The sequence below is a fragment of the Strix uralensis genome, chromosome 17 (genome assembly GCF_047716275.1).
Source record: "Strix uralensis isolate ZFMK-TIS-50842 chromosome 17, bStrUra1, whole genome shotgun sequence".
Lineage (NCBI taxonomy): Eukaryota > Metazoa > Chordata > Aves > Strigiformes > Strigidae > Strix > Strix uralensis.
In genome coordinates, this window is record NC_133988.1 from 5,266,696 (window position 1) to 5,285,120 (window position 18,425).

The 18,425-nt window shown below is 57.5% G+C and overlaps 1 protein-coding gene across 2 annotated transcripts in view; it reads left to right on the forward strand.

Moving 5' to 3' along the window:
* The first annotated feature begins 2,950 nt into the window (after positions 1–2,950).
* SRRM4 (serine/arginine repetitive matrix 4) overlaps positions 2,951–18,425 on the forward strand; it is a 50,240-nt gene continuing 34,765 nt past the window's right edge. For both annotated transcript variants that reach the window (XR_012631280.1, XM_074887037.1), the window contains exon 1: positions 2,951–3,081. Coding sequence is in view for 1 of the 2 variants with exons in the window: in XM_074887037.1 (XP_074743138.1) it covers positions 2,951–3,081 (131 nt within the window). In the remaining variant the exon portion in view is untranslated. The remainder of the gene's footprint in view (positions 3,082–18,425) is intronic.

Here is an 18,425-nt window from a genome sequence, read left to right on the forward strand (position 1 = left end):
AGTCATGACCACCCTGAGGGCTCGGGGTAGGGGGGGCAGCGGGGGCTGCCTGTGCCCTGTGGCACCGTCCCCATGGCTCCTCACAGGGGTCCCGGCCTGCGTTTGGGGAAATGTTTGCAGTGCCGTGGGCTAATAGATACACTAGAAATGTAAACTCTCATTTCTGCTTATGATATAGTGCTTTTTCTGGGTATCTTGTAATGCTTTTTCAGGCTGTTTATTTATGAGACAATTTATTACAGTGCAGTTACTCTATAGCAGGGAAGTCTATTCCTAGGAGCCTCCGTTAATCGAGCCAATTGCTTAATTGGCTCGCCAATGTCTCCACAAGGTATGCCAGGAGAGAGGGTTCTTGTAATGATCGCAGCCTTCCTCCTGCCCACACGCCACCCGTGCTGCTAATTTAATAGTGCAAACATTTATTATTCCTTTTATTTGCTAGTTAATTTTAGGGCATTTAGAGCTGTTCCAAGATTGCCAGTGGAAGAGGGTGAAGCGCCCTGGGGTGCAATGAGGCCCCTGGTTGCAGCTGGGGGTAGTTGGACTCATCCTGCAAAGCCCAGGGGATGCAGGGGCTGATGCCTTGCAGGGTATTTGGTTAATGAGCCACAACGAGCCGAGCAAGCGGAGGGCTGGGGCTGCCCGTGCAGGCAGGGCTCCTGCCTGACCCCCACCGCGCGTTTGGGTCATTCGCCAACAAAACAGAGCGAGACCAGGGCACGTGTGTGCTTGTACCTGATCTCTCTTTGAGTTTAATGCGCTCAGAAGGGAAAAAGGCTCCTAACAAATAGGCTGTGTGTTATGGGAATGGCTGGAAGGGCCAGAGGGGACCCAGGCTTGGATTTGTTTGGGCGGTGAGCGCCTGTCCCTGCCCATCCGTGGGAGAAGGGTGATGGGGCGGTTGGCAGCACCCACTCCCACTGGTGGGTGGCTGTGCCAGGGCTGGTGGGTGCCTGCTGTGCCTGCTGGGGGTGCTGTCTGCGCCCTCCCCCAGCCGTGCTTTTGCAGCATGGCTGCTCTAGACATCTCAAGTCCCTTTCCCCTGCTCCTTCTGCTCTACCCTGCTGTTTGCTGGCCGTGGCAGTCCCTGGAGGGTCTCTGCTCTGACATCTCTTGCCCATGGCATGTGCAATGTGTCCTGGGGTAGAGCAGAGCTGCAGCTCGCAGCTGGCCTTTCCCAGACCCGGCGTGGTGCCCGTTGCCTCTGAGCAGTTCCCCGGGGGGAGCAGCCTCCCAGCGAGCATCTCTCTGCGGTGCATGAATGTCGTCCTTCCCTATCAGGCTTTTTAGGCAATGTCTGGCAGAGCTGACTGCGTTTCTATAAAGCCCTGCTGGATCTGTGCCCGCTTCCGCTGCCACCGCTTCCCCAGCGCCCGTCTCCAGCCGTTCATGGCCTCGCAGCACAAAGCCCGCAGCGGCCGGCCGGCGTGTGCCGCCCAGGCTCTCGCTTTGCGGCTCTCGGCATGGGGACACAGCTGGGGCCGCCTGTCCCTGGGTGCCAGCGGGGCAAAGCCCTGGCACCGGGAGCACAAAGCAAAAAGGAGCAGGGAAGGAGGAGTTCGACAGACAACGCTGTCAGAATGAGCCTTCTGCTAATTTTGTATTTATTGCAAGAAAGCGATTAAGTTTCTCTGTGATTTTTGTTCTTCCTTGGCTCCCACCGCCTATTGTTCCTGGCTCCATTATCCCCCCGTTGCTTACATAAATGTATCGTGCGGGTTTCCAAGGCACAATAGAGAGAGTCTCATTCATCCAAGGTCACCAGCTTTTACTTGCGCTTCAAAGCATCTGGTAGAAGAAGCATTTTCTCCTAAAGACATTTTTATTGTACTCGGTGCAGAGGCTAAGAGAAATCGCACCACTGCACTTCGGCCACCCCAGCCTTTCCCTCCCTCTCCCCATGTGCCCAGTCCCGGTGGGTTGAATCCTACCCTGGAAGGTGAGGAATTGTTTTCTGAGCAGGTTGGGACCCACTGCAGGGTTTCCCAGCCTGGTGCTGCCCAGCCCCCAAGCTCGGGCCAAGAAGCAGCGTGTCCCATCCCTGCCCCTCCACCAGTCCCTGTTAAGTGGGAAGGGATGGGGAGGGTGAAAAAAAAGGGGGTTTCTTCCAAAATCTCCCCCCCCTAGGAGTCCCGGTATGAACCAGTTACAGAGAGGTCTACCATGGCCTCCTGCTGCTTTCTGCCTCAGCCATCCAGCTGGTGGCTCTAGGCTCTCCCTCTTTCTTCACCTGTGGCTGGTAACCGGTTGGGAGCGGGCAAACACAAAGGTAGCCTGTGTTGGGGGACAGGGACTTGTGGGGGCCCAGGCTGGTGCTCTGCCCTGGACGATTTGTCCCCTGCAAAGGGCAAGGCGTGGGGGTGCCCACGATCCGGCAGCGAGCTGGAAGTGGTTCCCGGGCTGGGGAAGGCAGTGGTGGGGATGGAGCAAGGAAGGTGCTGGGGACTGAGAAGACGCCGGGATGGAGATGGGTCTGTGAGTGAGGGTGACAAACCTGCCTGGAGGGTGGGAGCCCCCCAGAGCCCTCTGGTCCAGGGTGACCCGCGAGGCAGTCCCTGGTTTCCCCAGGGAGTGGAGTGGATCCGGCCCAAGAGGGGCCACCGGCTTCTTCCCGGAGCTGCTCCCCTGCAGCCAGGGCAGCACCGGCGCGGTCCCAGCCCCCGGGAAGCCGCCGCCGCCCCCCCGGGCCGGGCCGGGCTCCCCGCGGCTGCGGGAGGCGGCGCCGGGGAGGGGACGGACGGGGCCGGGCCCGGCCCCTCTCCCCGCCTCGCCGGCACAAAACGGGAGGCGGGGGCGGCTCGGGCCTCACACCTCCCCGCCAGCCGGGGCAGCGCCGGGCCGGGCTCCGGGGACCGGGACCGGGCTCCGGGGACCGGGGCCGGGCGGGGCCGGGGGATGTAGCGCTCAGCACCGCGGAGAGCGGCGGGGCCGGGGGGGGCCGGGGGGGGCCATGGCCAGCGTGCAGCAGGGCGAGAAGCAGCTCTTCGAGAAGTTCTGGCGAGGCACCTTCAAAGCCGTGGCCACGCCGCGACCCGAGAGCATCATCGTGGCCAGCATCACGGCCCGCAAGCCGCTGCCCAGGTAAGGGCTGCCAGGGCACGACGGGGGGGGCGCTCAGGGACAGCCCCATCCTGCCTCCGGCTAGGGGCTGCACCACCCCGAGCCTCCTCCTCACCCCCAGTTAGTACCCCCCCATCAGGAGGGTCTGGGGGGTCTCCTCCTCTCACCCCCAGTTAGGGGCTAGAGGACCTGGGGGTCCCCCCCTTGCCTGGGGCAGGGGGATGTTGGCCGCCTGGGCCCCCTCCCCGGGTAGGTGCTGTGCTCTGGAGGGGAGCGGGCTCAGGAAACTTTGGCTCGGTGGTGCTTGGAGCCCGGGAGCTGTCTGCGTCCCGAGGGAAGCAGGGCAGGGGCCTGGAAAGCTCTAGCTGGGCTATGGAGGGGGGGCAGTGGTGGGGGTCACCAGCCAGAAATTGTGGCCACCTCCATCCCTGCCATGCAGACCCCTGGGGTGTGTGTCCTGCTGGTTGTCTTGTCTCTGCATCGCTCCTTCACCAGGGACCCTCGGGAAGGTGGTGCCCAGGGAGGGGAACAGCCCCCCCTCCAGCTGGACCCTGCCTTGACACAGGGGGGAGGCTGATGGGTGCACCCCAGGGATGTGCTGCCCGGAGGCTATGGCTGCCCCAGGAGCCTGCACACAGCCATGGGCCAGGACAGCTCTGGCACTGCTGTCCCCCGGGTCCCAAAGCCGAGCAGTCTTGGCTTTGCACGTCTGGTGCCTGCCTGCCCTGTCCCTCCCGCTCCCGGGGAGGCCGGTGCCCCCGCGTTTGCCAGAGGCAGAGCAATGGCCAAAACTCATGAAATGAGGCAAGGGGGCTGCTCGTACCCACCGAGCCGCTCAGCCGGGCTGTCGCATGGGCAAGGAGCCGTGTGGCTTCCTCGCAACTATGCGCTCTCTAATTTAGACCAGTTTTATTTTGCTGACAGTCTCAATACTGGTTAAAAATATCCTCTTTGCGCTGTTCTTATAAGGAAAGGAAGCTTTTACTGGTTCTCCTCTCTTCTCTCTGTATTTCCACTGCTGGCTGCTCCCCACCCGGTGTGGGGAACAACCCAAAGTTTCATGAAGGTGGCAGGTCTGAAGAGGAGAGGGGCTCGGTCTGCAGCGGGCTGGGTGTTGGGGGCTCAGCCTGTACTAAAGAGCAGAGAGCTCGCGGGGAGCGAGCCATTTCGGATGCCTCCCGTGCCGGCGGAGGCTGTGAGCCACAGCAGTGATGGGGACAGGGGTTCCACTGCTCGTGCAATGGGGGTCCGGCTGCTCATGCAATGTGGGGGTCACTTCGGCCCCCGTGGCCCAGCTGCCCGAGCATTTTTCCAATCTCTCCAATGGCCATTAATCAGGGTAGGAAATTGGGAAAGGCACAGCTTAGGCTTCCAAAGAAGAGCAAATCTCATTTCCATGGGCAGTGTTTGCAGGGCTTCAGCCTTCCTAAGGGAGAGGAACCACTGTGCCTTTCTCCTCCCCTGCATCGGGCTATGGTTGGCACCCGAAGGGGCCATCAGCGGGCTGGGTGCTGGCTCACACACACGCACTCTCTCCTGCCTGAATGTGCCTGAGCGAGCTGTGCTGCTTAAATATCTTGCAATCAGAGATATAATAAGGCAACAAATGAGGACATTGGGGAAATACAGCAAGTCCAAGTACCAGGAGCGATGCACGGCTCTACACGGCAATTTGGATTGCCACGAATATCCTGGTCGGGCTGAGGACCACGGCTGGGAGCATTTGTAGCTCTGTTAAAAAGTTAACGAACGCATGTGCCTCTCCATTTCGCTGGCAATGCCAGCTCCAGCGGGAGGGGAACCATCTGTGCAGGGGTCGGGAGCTCTCAGTACACAGCAAAATGGACCCGCCAGCTCGGTTTTGCTGCGTTTTGCACCTTGGCACCGGCAGATCCTGCATGATGGGTTCCCAAAGCCGGGATATGCTCCGCGCAGCCGGCCGTGATGCTGCCAGGTCCCGGTGTTGGTGCAGCCCAGCTCCTTTTGTCTCTTGCAGTGTGTGCTGCCGGCTGGGGCTGGGGGACATTCCCCGTGGTGCAGCCATCTGTCACCACCCTGGCTACAGGTGTCGAGTGGGGGCAGCCCCGGCGGGGCTCTCCCTGGGGTCTGCAGGGCACTTGCTGCGCTCGCCCCTGCCCCCGTGCCACAGAGGGGCTTTGCTGCTCAGGGGGCTGAAGCCAAAGGCTGGGGGAGCAGAGGGACCACGGTCCCTTGGCTCTTCTCGTCAGGGCTGCCGGCTCAGCTTGCATCGCGCAGGGCTCTGCCGGGAGCCCGAGGCTGCTGTCTTGGCAGGATCGTGCCTGTGAGATGCCAGAGCTCACATCTCCAGGCGTCTTGCAGCGGGTCCCCGTCAGGGCACACAGCGATGTCCCCAGCACCCTGAGCCAGCCCCTGGTTTGTAGTCCAGCAATAACCAGAGCCAGGCTCCTGCTCCCTATCTGTGGGGAGAACCGTCCCAAGGCTTGTGGCAGCTCCTCTCGCAGCCGCCTCCGTGCCCGGCTCCACTCTGGGTTTGTTTTTCCTGAAGGTTTCCCTGTACCGCTGCTCGGATTGGCCTTTCTTCCCTGACGATGCTCCCGGCTAATTTAAGAGCAAGTGACTGCAGTGCCAGGGAGCAGAGTGCACCAGAGAGGAGACGGGGAGACCAGTTAGCCAAATGAAAAATTAAGATGACCATCTGGATTTCTGTTTTCTCCCACACTTGACAGCTGGTCCTCTGCAAGCGCTGCGGATCTCTGCCCTGGATCTGGCCCCACGCTTCCCGCAGCAGTGGAGGCAATTGGCATGGTTTCTAGGCTGGCGCTGCCCATCTCCCCATCAGTTTTTCTGATTGAGCCTGTATCCTTGGGGGGTGCCAAGGGGTTCAGCTGCAGCATAAGGGTCCTGCCGGGAACCCCCACAGTGGGCATAGCCCAAATCTGTCCCCAAAGGTTGCCCTGGGCATGCCTAAGGGCTCAATCCTACATCCTTGTGGGGCAGCGATGGGGTTCCCGGGGCAGACAGTGATTTTTTTAAAATTCTTTTCTTCCCCCCTCTTCCAGCCGGCTCTACCCTGTGCCCCATCCCTTGCCACCACCTTGCTGCTGGTCCTGGAGATAAAGCTTCTTCCATCTAAATTCCCATCAAGCTGTCTGGGAGGTTTGGAGGGTTAAAGCTCTGCTAAACCCACAGTTCATCCTGGAACAAAAGAATACATTAATCCCTTTCCTGCTGGGGCTGGGGGGGGCATGTACTACACCCCAACACGGCTTCGTGCCCAGAGCAGGACTCTGCCAAAGTAAATGGATTATTGACCAGTTTGCAGCGTGAAAGGAAAAACCAAGGTGATGGGGAAAGGGGCTTTTCCAATTAGCCTTTCCCCATGCAGGGCCTGGCGGGGTGCAGCCTGGGGCTGGCGTGGGGAGGCTGAGCAGGGCTGGGGCTGCTCCCATGCTTTGCTTTTGCAGGAGGGTTGATCTAGCACAGGCAAAATGCCAGGATGGGATTTGAGCAGTTTGTGTGCCCAGTGGGCTGGGGTCAGGGACAGGGACACCCCACCCTGCCTCAAGCCCCTCTGCTGAGCCGGGGTGCCCTTGCTCCCTCTCACTGGTCCATAAGGATGCTGTGATCCCCACCCGATGGTTGCTGCAAGGGGCTTTGGCTTTTATGAACTGAAAATACTCCTCAAACCTCCCGTGATAAGGTGCCACCGGTCTCTGCCCAGCCTCTGGGGATGGGTATCACTGCCACGGTGTAGCCCCAGCCCCACAACCGGGATCCCCTTTTCTCCCTTTCGGCTGGGCTTTTGCCTGGTCTCTTCCCTGGCCACGACCCCAGCCATGGGGCGGTGGCTGGGAGCCCCTTTGCACCCGGCAGCCTGACTTCTCCTGGTGCTGCTGTGAATTTCATCAGCACCCGTCTGCTGGGAAACCTGCGGGTGCCAGGGACAGCCAGGCAGGGAGATGCTTCAGGGTCCCCCTGGGACATGGAGACAGTGGCAGTCCGGGGGCTTGCGGGATGCTTTTGGGGGGTCTGCGTTCCCCTCTCCCAAACCACCAACCACAGCACTGTGGCACAGGCTGCCCCATCCCAACACCCCCAAACTCAGCCAAAATCCACTTCTCCATGAAAAGCGAGGGCAGGGCTGAGGCTGGGGCCTGCGGGTGCTGTGGTATCAGCTCCTGGGGCAGCCGGTGCTGCCGGGTGAGCACTGGCAGTGCTGGGAGAAAGGAGGCTCCTGCATCCCTCCCTGCCAGATGGTCTAAGTGGGTCACATCAGGGCAGTGCAGGGGATTTGTGCTTTAACCCTTAATCCCCCGGGATGCACTGTGCACAGGGTGGGAGGGAGGGCTGTGTTGTTGAAGTGGGATTAAGCACAGTTTCACTGCCTGGTTTGCCATCACGGGTGATCTCGGGGACAGGTCTGGGTGCTGCTGCTGCAAACCTCCTGGGACAAAGGTGGCAGTGTGTCCCCCCCAGCTGTGCTGGGACTGGGCAGGAGCAGCTGTGGCACTGCAGTGCTAGGGGGTCACAGTACCCCCAGGGACGGCAGAAGGCGGCTGCAATTCCCCTGTGGCCTCTGCAGTGACTTTTGCCCCAGCAGAGACTCCCCAGTGGACTGGGGACCAGCTCTCTCCCATCCCAACCTCTGGCTCCTTGGCCATATTTCGGTGGCCCTGATCCCCGCTCATCCCCAGCGGGCTGGCAGCCCTTGGGCATCAGTGTCGGGGTGTGCTGCTAGGGAGGAAGAAACCGCTGGTGGCCCTGCTGTGCCGATGGCCCCCCACTCCTGTTAATCCTCCCCCTTGTTGGTCGGGCATCTGCTCTGCGGGAAGAGGCGGCAGCAGGGCCGGCCGCGCCAGCCGCCTGGCTGCCATCTGCTCCCTCCCGCTCCCAACGAGCCTGAGCACTAATGAGCCCATGGCCCCGGCCCAAGCGGGGGGAGAGGGGCTTGAAAACAAAAGCAGAGGGGGAGAAGAAAAGCCCCTTCCTTGGAGGGACTGTCAATAGGGAGGCTTTTGTCTGCCCCTGCCCTCCAGCTCCAGCTGGACGGCGGGAGTGGGGAGAGCTAATTAGGCAGCTCAGGAGCTGCTGGGAGGCTGGGGGGCGCAGAGCGAGGGGCAGAGCCAGGGATGCCTGTGAGACCCCCCTCCCTGCTGCTCACAGAGCCTTCATCCTCCTCCTTCCTTCTGGCCCCATCCATCTGAACTGGTGCTGGGGACTGTGTCCCTGCTGGCCTCCCCAGTGGGGTGGGGGACACCTCTGTCCCCAGAGAGGTGGCCCGGCTGGCACATTGGTGGGATGGACCCACACCAGGCTGGGTGGGATGTAGTGAGCGCCAGGCAGCACGGCCAGGCTCAGGACCCATGGGTGCCTTAGCCAGGCGACCTGTGCATCAGCATGGGATGGTGTAAAAGCACTTTGGAAGCCCCCATATGAGCCCCAGACTAATGGATGGGGACATCTTAGAGACTTTGGGTACCCCCAGAAGTACCACCTTTCCCCGCTGTACCCCTGCTGCGGTCATGTGACGTTTTGTCACCCTCACCTAAAAGCTCCCAAAAGTGTGTGTGGGGCTGAGGGTTGTCCCCAGACTCACGCTGCAGGGACTGGAAATCAGAAGGGTGGTGGGAAACACTGTGGTTTGGAGGATGGGCAGTTTCTGACCTGTAGAAGTTTATTTGAGTGCTCTGCTCAGGGCCCAGATCTGGCTCCATGGGTCCAATTCCCATGCTTGCCAGCAAGAACATGGGCACAACCTGGCCCTCATTCAGAGGAAAGGCCCAAAGCGTCTTGTGGGGAAACACAGGGTGCAGCTCTCTCCGAATCTGGGGCTTCCTGCTGCCCCCATCTCTGGGGAAGAGGGAGCCCACGCTGCACTGTATCTTATCTCCTCTCCTTGTCCTCCTCTTCAGACGAGCAATGAAATCAGGTGGAAGGAAGCAAAGCGGGGAATGTCCACTAGCTGGCCAGAGGATCATTTTGTAGGAATATTTGATTTTACCCTTGAATAGAGCCACCTGCAGATGCTTCCCCAGCTGCTGGGGAGCCCCTGTGTTTGCAGATGCTGCAGAGGCTCAGCCTCCAGATGCTGGGCTTGTGAGTGCAGCCCCGGTGAGGTCCAGCACTTCGGGGGCCTGTGCTGACCATGGGGTCCCCTCCCTGCCGGGCTCAGCATGGTCCCAGCACTTGAATGAGGCTGTTTCATAGAGGTGCCAAAGGGTGGAGCAAAAGGCCAGGGCAAAATGTGGCAGTTTAGGGTCTTGTGGGGCTGAGACCCATCCCTGCCTGGCTCGGGGAGAGCTGGCAGATGCCCCTGTAGCAGCACTGTCTCTGGCCAGCCCCCGTCCCTGCTTGTCTCCCATCCCTGGAGAGCCAGGAGAGCAGGGCTTTTATACTCCACACCCCCGTGCACACATTCACATCCCTCCCTCGATGTCTAGCTAAGAAATATTTAGGGCTGTGAGACCCTAAATAATAAATAGCAGCAATGATCCTGATGTCAGGGATTGCTAAGGAACTTCTGCCCGTCGGCAGGTCCTAAGGCAACTCTTGTCTCCTTGCTGTCACCATCCTGCTCTACTATCCGGGGCAGCCTGTTGCACTGCGGCTTGTCCCCAGAAAGGGGCTCTGCAGACCCTACTCTTGCTGTGCATGGGGGTCCCCCCTCTCCTCTGGGGTCCCCGGGCTTGGGAGATTTGTCCTTCCAGAGGGCCATGGCTGGAGCTGAGCCCTTCTCTGCTCAGTCCCATTCCTACCCCTTCCCACATCTCCATGTCTGGTTGCTGGACCTTTCTATATGTACATGTTTCTATAAGATGAACTTATCAAATGCAAACCCCACATCACTGAAATGAAATCATTTCATGCATGACCACCCTTTCCTTTTCTCTTTTTTTTTCTCCTTTTCTCCCTGTGGCCACTGAAACCTTTTCATCATTGCAAAGCCCGACCCAGGCCAGCAAATCCCACCTGCATTTTGGCTGTGGGTGGTTGCCACAGCCCCTGGTCTGGCTCAAGCCCCCCAGGGGCTCTTTGCTGTTAGCAGAGCATGGGTCTGCTGTGACCCACAGTCCTGTGCTGCACCACAGGAGACCCACACACAGCTCCTCAGAGCCTGATCCCTGGCGGTGCCACCAGCTGGAAAACAGGGCTGGGCTGGATGCCCGGATCGGAGCCCTTTGGCATTCCCAGCAAAGCACAGGGAGAAACACCAAACCCCAGGAGCCAGTTTGCCTTTGCAGCCCCACTTGCTGATTTTATAGGTGCGTGCAAAGGCGCAGAGGTCGTGGTGTCTGAAATCTGGCAGGAGCGGTGGATCCCAACGGCACAGCATCCCTAACAGGGCTTTGGTGTGATGTGGATTTGACACATGCCGGGGGGGGATGAGCGGGCTGCACCACCACCTCCGGCAGCGTGGCTGGGCACAGTGCCCATGTCTTGGTGCCGCCATCACTTGGCGAAGGCCACGCAACCCTCTGTGGGACGCCGGGTGCTGCAAAACTGGCTTCTTCATCAGCCACTCGAGCTGAAAGCGCTGACAAACACTGGGAGTTTAAAAATAGCAGGTTTTTTCGCACACGGCGGGAGCACTTTCCCTGCCAGTGCAGCGAGGACTGCAGAAAGGGCTTAAAAAAAAAAGTGGGGAAGAAAACTCTATTAAAAACTCTATTGGTGTCTCAGGCCAGCTGAGACGGGTCCCCAGTCTGGAGGCAGTGAGGTTGGGGCTAACTGCTTCACTAATGACCCATTTAACACTTCATGTTTAATTTATGTCTCGTCATTAATGAAAGGAGAAACAGCTGCTGCTGCCCAGCCCTGACTGGAGGCTTTGCAGGGCACAGAGGTGGGAGTTGGGGCACTGGGGAGGGCATCTTCTCAGTTGCCCCTGAGCAGCTCCTGGGTGGACAGAGGGGTTGGGGGTAGTGCGGGCAGGGTCTTGCTGCCTGCGGGGTTGCTCTGTTCTATCCTCTCATCCCACTTCATCCCTGGAGCAAGGGAGGCTGTGATGTGCTGGTACGGGCTGAAAAGACCTTTGTGCTGTTGGATCCTGGGACTGAGATGTCCATCTCACATGCGGTGGCTGAAAATGCTCTGAGACCCATGGGCCACGGGGAGAAAATGGGTTTTCTCTGCCACTAACAGCAAACTCCAGCAGCACATCATCCCGGTGGAACCCAACAGCATTTTGGCAATGGGCTGGTTTTATTGAATTTATCTCTGTGCCCGGGTGTGCTTGAGAGCACGTGTGTTGGGGTGTGACTGGAGCAGAGCCGGGTAGGAGGTTGTGATTTTAGCTACATTACTGTCAGGATGAAGAATTAGCTATTGCCCAGCAAGAGAAATATTTTTGCATTAAGAGATTTCACAGTTAAAGACCACCTGCTGAATTAATCTGTGGGTCAGCTGGAGCTGCCGTCTAACCAACAGCCCGCCAAAGACGTGCATATATAACACCAATGTGTAATAGCATGTAAATATATCATAACTTATTCTCCACTGCTCTGCTGTCTGCAGCCAGCGGAGCAGCTCTCCTCTGGCGGAGCGGGCACGGCCAGAGCCGTGGCATACCGAGTGCGGGAGGCAGTTAGGGCTTTGGGCTGACCTCCTGAGAATGGTGGTTTAACTCTGGGAACCTACTGCCTATAAAGCATTTGCCCTCTTCAAATCCCCCCTGCACAGCCCAGCACAGCCAGGTTTGTTACAATGGGGAGAAGCAAGACAAGTGTGTTCAGCGCTGCTTCTTCCAAGGGATGGGGTTTTTATTTGCCAAAAAACCCCAAGATCAGGAATATATAGGAAAAAAAAACCTCAAAGCAACAAAGGAGCCCAGTGCCCATGTTTCACCTGCCCTTCCCTGCTGTGTGGGACAGGCTCCGTGGTTATCTGCCTGCTGCAGCCGCCCACCCTGGCCCTGCCTTTGTCTGCCCATCAGCCACGCGTTGGCCGAGTTAATGAAGGACGCTGGTGCAGGGCCACCAGAGCGGAGAGGCAGGCAGAAAACACGTGCCAGGGGGAGGGAGGTGCAGTGGGGTCTGGGTGGGCACAGCCAGCAGAGAAGGAACAAAGGGAGCTGCTGGTTAATCACCGAGATGGGGGTGTTTTGCAGCCTGACCCGCCGGGGAGCATTGGAGCACACGGGCTGTCAGCCCGGTGTGCATCGTGCCTCCTAATTGAGGATGGACACGATCTCCTGGTGACCTCCTCTGGCCCTGTGTCCCCAGACCCTGGCTGCCCCGGGAGGGTGCCTGTGCGGGGCTGTGCTCTGCAGGACATGGCACACATTGGCTGCATCTCCCCCAGGATCCCAGGGTATCCCTGGACGAAGGGACTCAGTTGCCCATTCTGTCCGATGGCTGGAGAAGTTGTTGGCATAGTTTTGGAATTCCCATGTGTGGTTCAGGAGCCAGTGCAGGGTTTTTGGTTGTTTTGGAGAGTTCAGGCTGGCAGACGCAGCTGTTTCATGCTCCAGGCATGTTCCTGCCCTTGGGTGTGCTGAGGCTGCGTGGCTGTGCCCCCGTCCCTGCCCTCGCCGTGACCATGGAGCATCTCAGCACCTGCAGAGACAGATCTAAAGGCACAACACCAGCAGCACGTGCCAGTGGCAGGTTTGGCTCGCACTGTGTGCTGCCTCATGGCAATAGTTACTACCCCCTTGCCCTTGGGGGCCCCCCAGAAGTGTTTTTTCCACCCACAGCCCAATTTCCCTGTCCTTATCCCTCTGAGCAGGCTTGGATGTTCAAGGGTAGGCAGTCAGCATGGGACCTGCCACTGTGGGGGCAGGTGGGTTAATTTTGCAGTGGAGGCTTGTGGGCCAAAGAGCTGGCTGCTGGCTCTGCCAGGCTGCGAAAGCCACCAAAGGCATGTTCATCCCTGATTAATGGAAACTGAAAAGCAGGATCCCGAGGACCCATGGCTCCCCTGCCCCCTCCCCGCCACAGGCTGCCGCTGCCAATCGTCACCCTGTGCTGCGGACGGGTTTGTCCTGCATGGAGCAGAGGACAGTAGGTCTCACCTTCCCCTTCCGCAGCAGAAAAGCAGGCAGCAAATCCCACAGCCACAGCCTGTGCCCTGCCTGCAAAGCTGGTGCTGGGAGACGGCCACCGCCTCGCTCCCCCCGCTCGCCCTCCCCACTGCGTCGGTATTGATTTGACCTGAACTCCCTTTAACGTGCTGTGATTTCTTTCAATTAGGCTTTGAGCGAGGCCTCTGCGGCGTTCGATAGAGCTGGCCCCAGCACAGTGCTTGGACCAGGATGGTCCAGAGAGAGACGCTTGGGGATGCTCCGTGTCTTATTTTCTCCATGTCCCATGAGGATAATCCCACTGCTTAAAGGTTGCTCCTTGTCCCCTCTGCATTTCCTAGCTCTTTCCATCCCTTGGACTGGTGGCTTTGCTACCACAGCCCATAGGACAGATTTGCCGCATCGTTAGCTGGTTCACCTTCCTAATTTAGACAAGCACCAGACATGCATGGTTCCCTCTGCTCTGTGCAGGATCAGCCCTGCTGCTAACCAGAGCTGAACCGAACCTGAGCAGCCCTCATCTTCCCATCCCCAGCAAAGCTGCCTTGCTTTCCCCTTTCTCCTTGGTGGCTGTCATCTCCTTGGGGACATACTTAGCAGAGTCGGGGCTTGGTGTCACATTGTTTCCGGCAAACTAATGGGCAGAGTGCTTGTTTTCAGAGATTGTATAGAGCAGAAATCCCTGCACTTCATCTCCAGCTGCAATTACCGAAGCCAAGTCGATGCGGTTGATGGTAATAGGATGGTAACACTGTCTGAATTTGTATTTAATGCTGATTCCAAGGGTCTATAATTTTCATCAGCACCACATGACTTTTTATAGAACAGAAAAATGTGAGAGCAGTTAATGAGCTGTAATTCTGGAGAGCTTCTGCCTTGATTGGGACTAATTATTTTCTTTATAAAAATAATTAACAATCCACACAACCTATAGAGTGAAAGGCATGTGGCATTAATTAAACCATGTGGTATTTTCAACGCACCTTTATCTCCTCTTTCTCAGCACACCCCGAATAAACAGTGGTGTTGCACTGCAGAAAGCCAAGCTGGGCACAGGCTCGCATTGGGGTGAGGGCTCGTGCAGTGTGAAAAGGGCAGGTCCTGAGTGAGGGGGCTGCATACAAATCCTACCTCCGCAGCCTCCTGGCCCTGCATGTACCATAAAAATCCTCATTTGGGTAGCAAAGGCTGTTTGGGCTAGAATAAGGTGATGGTTTTCATGTGTGGGTTGCCCATGATGGGTGTTGGGGCGGTCTCTGCTGTTTTGTCTGAAGAGCAGCCCGTGGGACCCCATGGAGAGGTGCAGGGGTCTGCACCGGGTGCTGTCGCTTGCTGTGGGGCATCAGGATACCCCAAAATTGAGGTGGCCGCTTTGCAAAAGTTCTCCAGCGCTCTGAGATCCTGAGATGAGTCCCAAGCGAATGTGTCCCAGCACTGATATTGTGTGGGTCTGTGCGTGCTTAGACACACACTTACATAATATATAATTGTTAACAAGACTAATTCCTCTATTTTCCTGGAGGTATTCTGAGAACTAATGAATATATTTGCATAATCTTGATTTTGTTTATGAATAATTCTGGATTATCCAAATGTGAATAACACCGGGGCTTTGCCATTCTAGATTGCCTTTCAGCTGAGGATAGCAAAGCATTTTACAAATATTAGTTCAGCCTCACAAATCCCAGCAAGCAATAAAATTATTGCTACACCCAATTAAAGATGGATGTGCCAAAAAGTGAAATGATTCTCTCCAGCCCCTCCTGGCAGAGTCTACCATGAGGCTGAGGAGCCCAGGGACCCACCTGTCTCCTCCAAACCTTCCCCCTAGGGACCAGCAAGCCAATAAATATCCTCCCCTTTCTTTTTTGGGATGATTTAAAACAATGTTCAGAGTTGCAGGGTGATGTGGATGGTTGGGGACAAGGCCTAGGAGCAGAGAGGGAGATCTCTTTCTGGCTCTGACCCCCAGACAGCCTTGGATGCTGCAGCACTGGGTTCCCCGGTGCCCACTGTATGGCAGGGATGGCATGGCCATATCAACACCTCCCTCCCTGGAGCACAGCATGAGGAGAGAAGGCCCTGTCTTCCCTCCCAGAAACTCTCCTTAACTTAAAGTCCCCTCACCAGTCCTTCCTGGGCAGCTGGCAAGACCACCAAGGTTTTTCCCTCGGGACCAGGGGTTGTTACAGAGAAGGAATATTGGAGTCAAAACAAACCCTTCCACCCATGAACCCGCAATTCAGGAATTTCCCAGTTCAACTGACATAGGAGATGTGATACAGGGAGGCAAAGGGCCCTTCTGGCCATTAAAAGCCCCCGGCAGCATGTAGCAGGGGGTTTAAAGCCCTCTTGCCACCTCCCTTCCTGGGCTGGGAACGTTGTAGGCTCGTGTTTCCGGCAGGAAAAATCTGTTGCTTAACTCCTTTCTGTGGGAGCTAATTGCTGCCCACACGTCTCCGTGCTGGGACATCTGCTCCCTGTGGCATCACTGAGCCCTCCCAGCCCCACGTGGCCCTGACAGTGCAGCCCTGGGCATTGTGGTGGGATGGATGTTCAGGATACAAGTCCTAAACGGGACCAGGGACCCCCGTCTCATGAGACCCTCAGGAGCCGTTCATGGGTGTATGGCAGGATTGGCAGAAAAAGTTATCCTCGACTGCTTTAAGTCTGGCAGCCCCACAGGGCAGAGCGGGACCGGCGCTGCCCTGTGCAGGTGATGCCCCTGGACACCTGCTTTGGGGACGCCCATTCGGATGCACCCACAGATCTGTCCTTGGAGGGTTTGAGCATTTTTTAATGTCAGAGTCGTTTCAAGCTGAGCCTTCAGTATTGCTGTTCACCAGCTGCAGGCCGGCATGCATGCCTGTGTCCTGGCATGAGGGGAGGCTCGGGGGGTGGTTTATTAATGGAGTGCGGTGACCTGAGTGTCCCTGTCCCCAGCCGTCTTCTCCATGCTCTCCCCATCAACCAGAGTCGTTCCCAGGGCAGCTCCACAGGCAGGCAGCAGCTGTGTGAACAGGTTGGGTTTTTGGCGTTTTCTGAGTGTTGGGATCTCCAGTGTGTTTTCCCCTCTTCTTCCAGTGGCAGTTCAGAAAAAGCAAATTAAGGGAGACGAAGGAAAAGCCTTATGTGAGCAGCAAAGGGAGCATTGCTGCTCCAAATGGACCTTCTCCAGCCGTCTTCTCCTTACTGCCTCCAACGTGCCTTATTACTAATTCATTTTTAAAGTGATCTTCCAGCATTCCCAGGAGCTCCTGGTAACTGTGTGCTTACAATCCCTATTTGATTAAAATTTAACGAGCTATGTTATTGGTAAATACACTGTTTCACTGCCGTTCGCCATGCCAAATGGCGTGGATTTTTGGACAAAGGAGGGAATTGGTGCATCACAGAGAGCACCCATAATGACTGAGCACCACGGATGTGGCTTCCTGAGGCCTGGCCCCGCCATCACTTGGCAGCACACAGGGTGGTTTCCTTATTAAAGAGCGAGCCCAAGCCTGCCAGGAGGATAGTGATCTCCAAAGATCCCAGATTAACCTGTGCAAGGTCTGGAATCTTGTGTGTAAACACAGCCTCATCCATGGCAGCCAGCACGGAAGCAAGGCGCTTGTGGGGGCTTGGCTGGAACTCGAGGTGCTGCGCTGGCACAGGGGATGCTCGCTGGGGCAGGGGGGTTGGCACCGTGCAGCGTCTTGGGGGTGAAGGTGCTCTCCAACCTGACCACACTACAGAGAGTGGCAAAGCGCTTCTTTCCTGGGACATCCTTTAGTTTGTTTTTTTGTTAAGACCCTCCCAAAATGCTAAGTGTCATCTGCTGATGCTCCTCAACTTCTAGCTCCCAGTGTTGTGTTGGGAAGAGCCCAACTACAGCCACTGGGCTTCCTCCCATCCCATGGACCTGACCTTCACCCAGCTTGGATTTGCCCTGCACTGCTTGTGGGGAAGCAACTAATGAGAAATTTGAGCTCAGATCCAGGTTTTTCCTAATCACAAGCTCTACGAGGGCTGCTAGGGTTGCCCCATGCCTGGCCATCAGCTCTGCCCCCAGCAGTTGCCCCCATGGCTGCTCCGGACTGCCTGGGGATTAATGGCAGGGATGGGGTCTGGGAGTGCAGTTTGTGGCTGGCTGGGAGGAGAGTGGCCATGGAGCTATGGCAGGGTGTAGCATAAGCTCTCAGCCCCAATCCCTCCTCAGACCAGTCCCTGTGCCACCAGGGTCACTCAGGAGCCTGGAGTCCCCCAAAACGTGCATAGGGGATGTGCAGGATTGCTGTGCTATGGTGCAGCATGGCAACACTGGCGCTTTCGGCTGCATTTGTGGGCACTGGAGACAGTCAAGGCTCCTCCTTTCCTACTCCCTGGTTGAGGAGAAAACTGGCTTCTTTACAGGCATGGGAACCTGGAGGGTATTTGTCTAAGGAGGAGGATTTGAGGATAGAAAGGCACAGGATTGTCCCCCTGAGAGCAAGCCTGGCCTGGCAGCTTGCAGGTGCTGACAGGCATGAAGCACCACAGGGACCTCTGAGCCGGCAGCGTGGGAGGCACAAGATGCCGTAGAAACCGCTTGAGATGGGGCAACAGTCCAGGTTTTCTTTAGAAACGATACGACCACATGCCATATTCCTCGGGTTTATCTCTGCTGTCACTGGCAGGCGGTCGGCAGAGCCATCCTGGGTTGCTGGCAGCAAGGGAAGATGACGCCGAGCCCTGCAAGGCAGCCGGGTGCTCGGGAAGGAAGGGGGATAGGGGTTCTGGTGCCCCTGGGGAGGAGGAGACCCAGCCGTGGGGAGCAGAGAGAGGCTGTGCTCACCCTCGTGCCTGACCCTGCCTAAGAAAGATGGTCCACGAGAGCATCACCTTCCTCCGTGGAGCTTTACGCTCCACCAGAGCCATCCATCCAGTGTTGCGCAGCGGGAGCCCCACCGCCGCCAGCTGGTGCCCGGGACAGAGCCGTCCCCGTGGGCTGCGACCGCACAGCATCCCCCGAAGCATCTGGCACTGACCCTGCACCGCTACCGGGGCCTCTTCCAGCAGGGAAGCTCCTCTGTTCTGATTCAACCATGCATAGCAAATCAACTGCTGGAAAATAAAGAGCCAAGCTGCTTTTTTGGCCCAGGATGTGATAAGAGCGATCGTTAAACCTTTCTGGAGTCCAAGAAGCAAAAGGAGCCGCTGCTGTATATGGGCTTGCAGCAGTACGCAGGGTTCCCGGGAGCAGGACAGGGAGGCGAGTCACGGCTGGCAAAAATTGGATGAAAAATGTATATTACAGAATTGTATTTCTCTTCTGTGTTTAAACTGCCTCAAGAAAACCACGAGCTTTTCTGCAGCTGGTGCCTCTGCTGATGCACGGCAA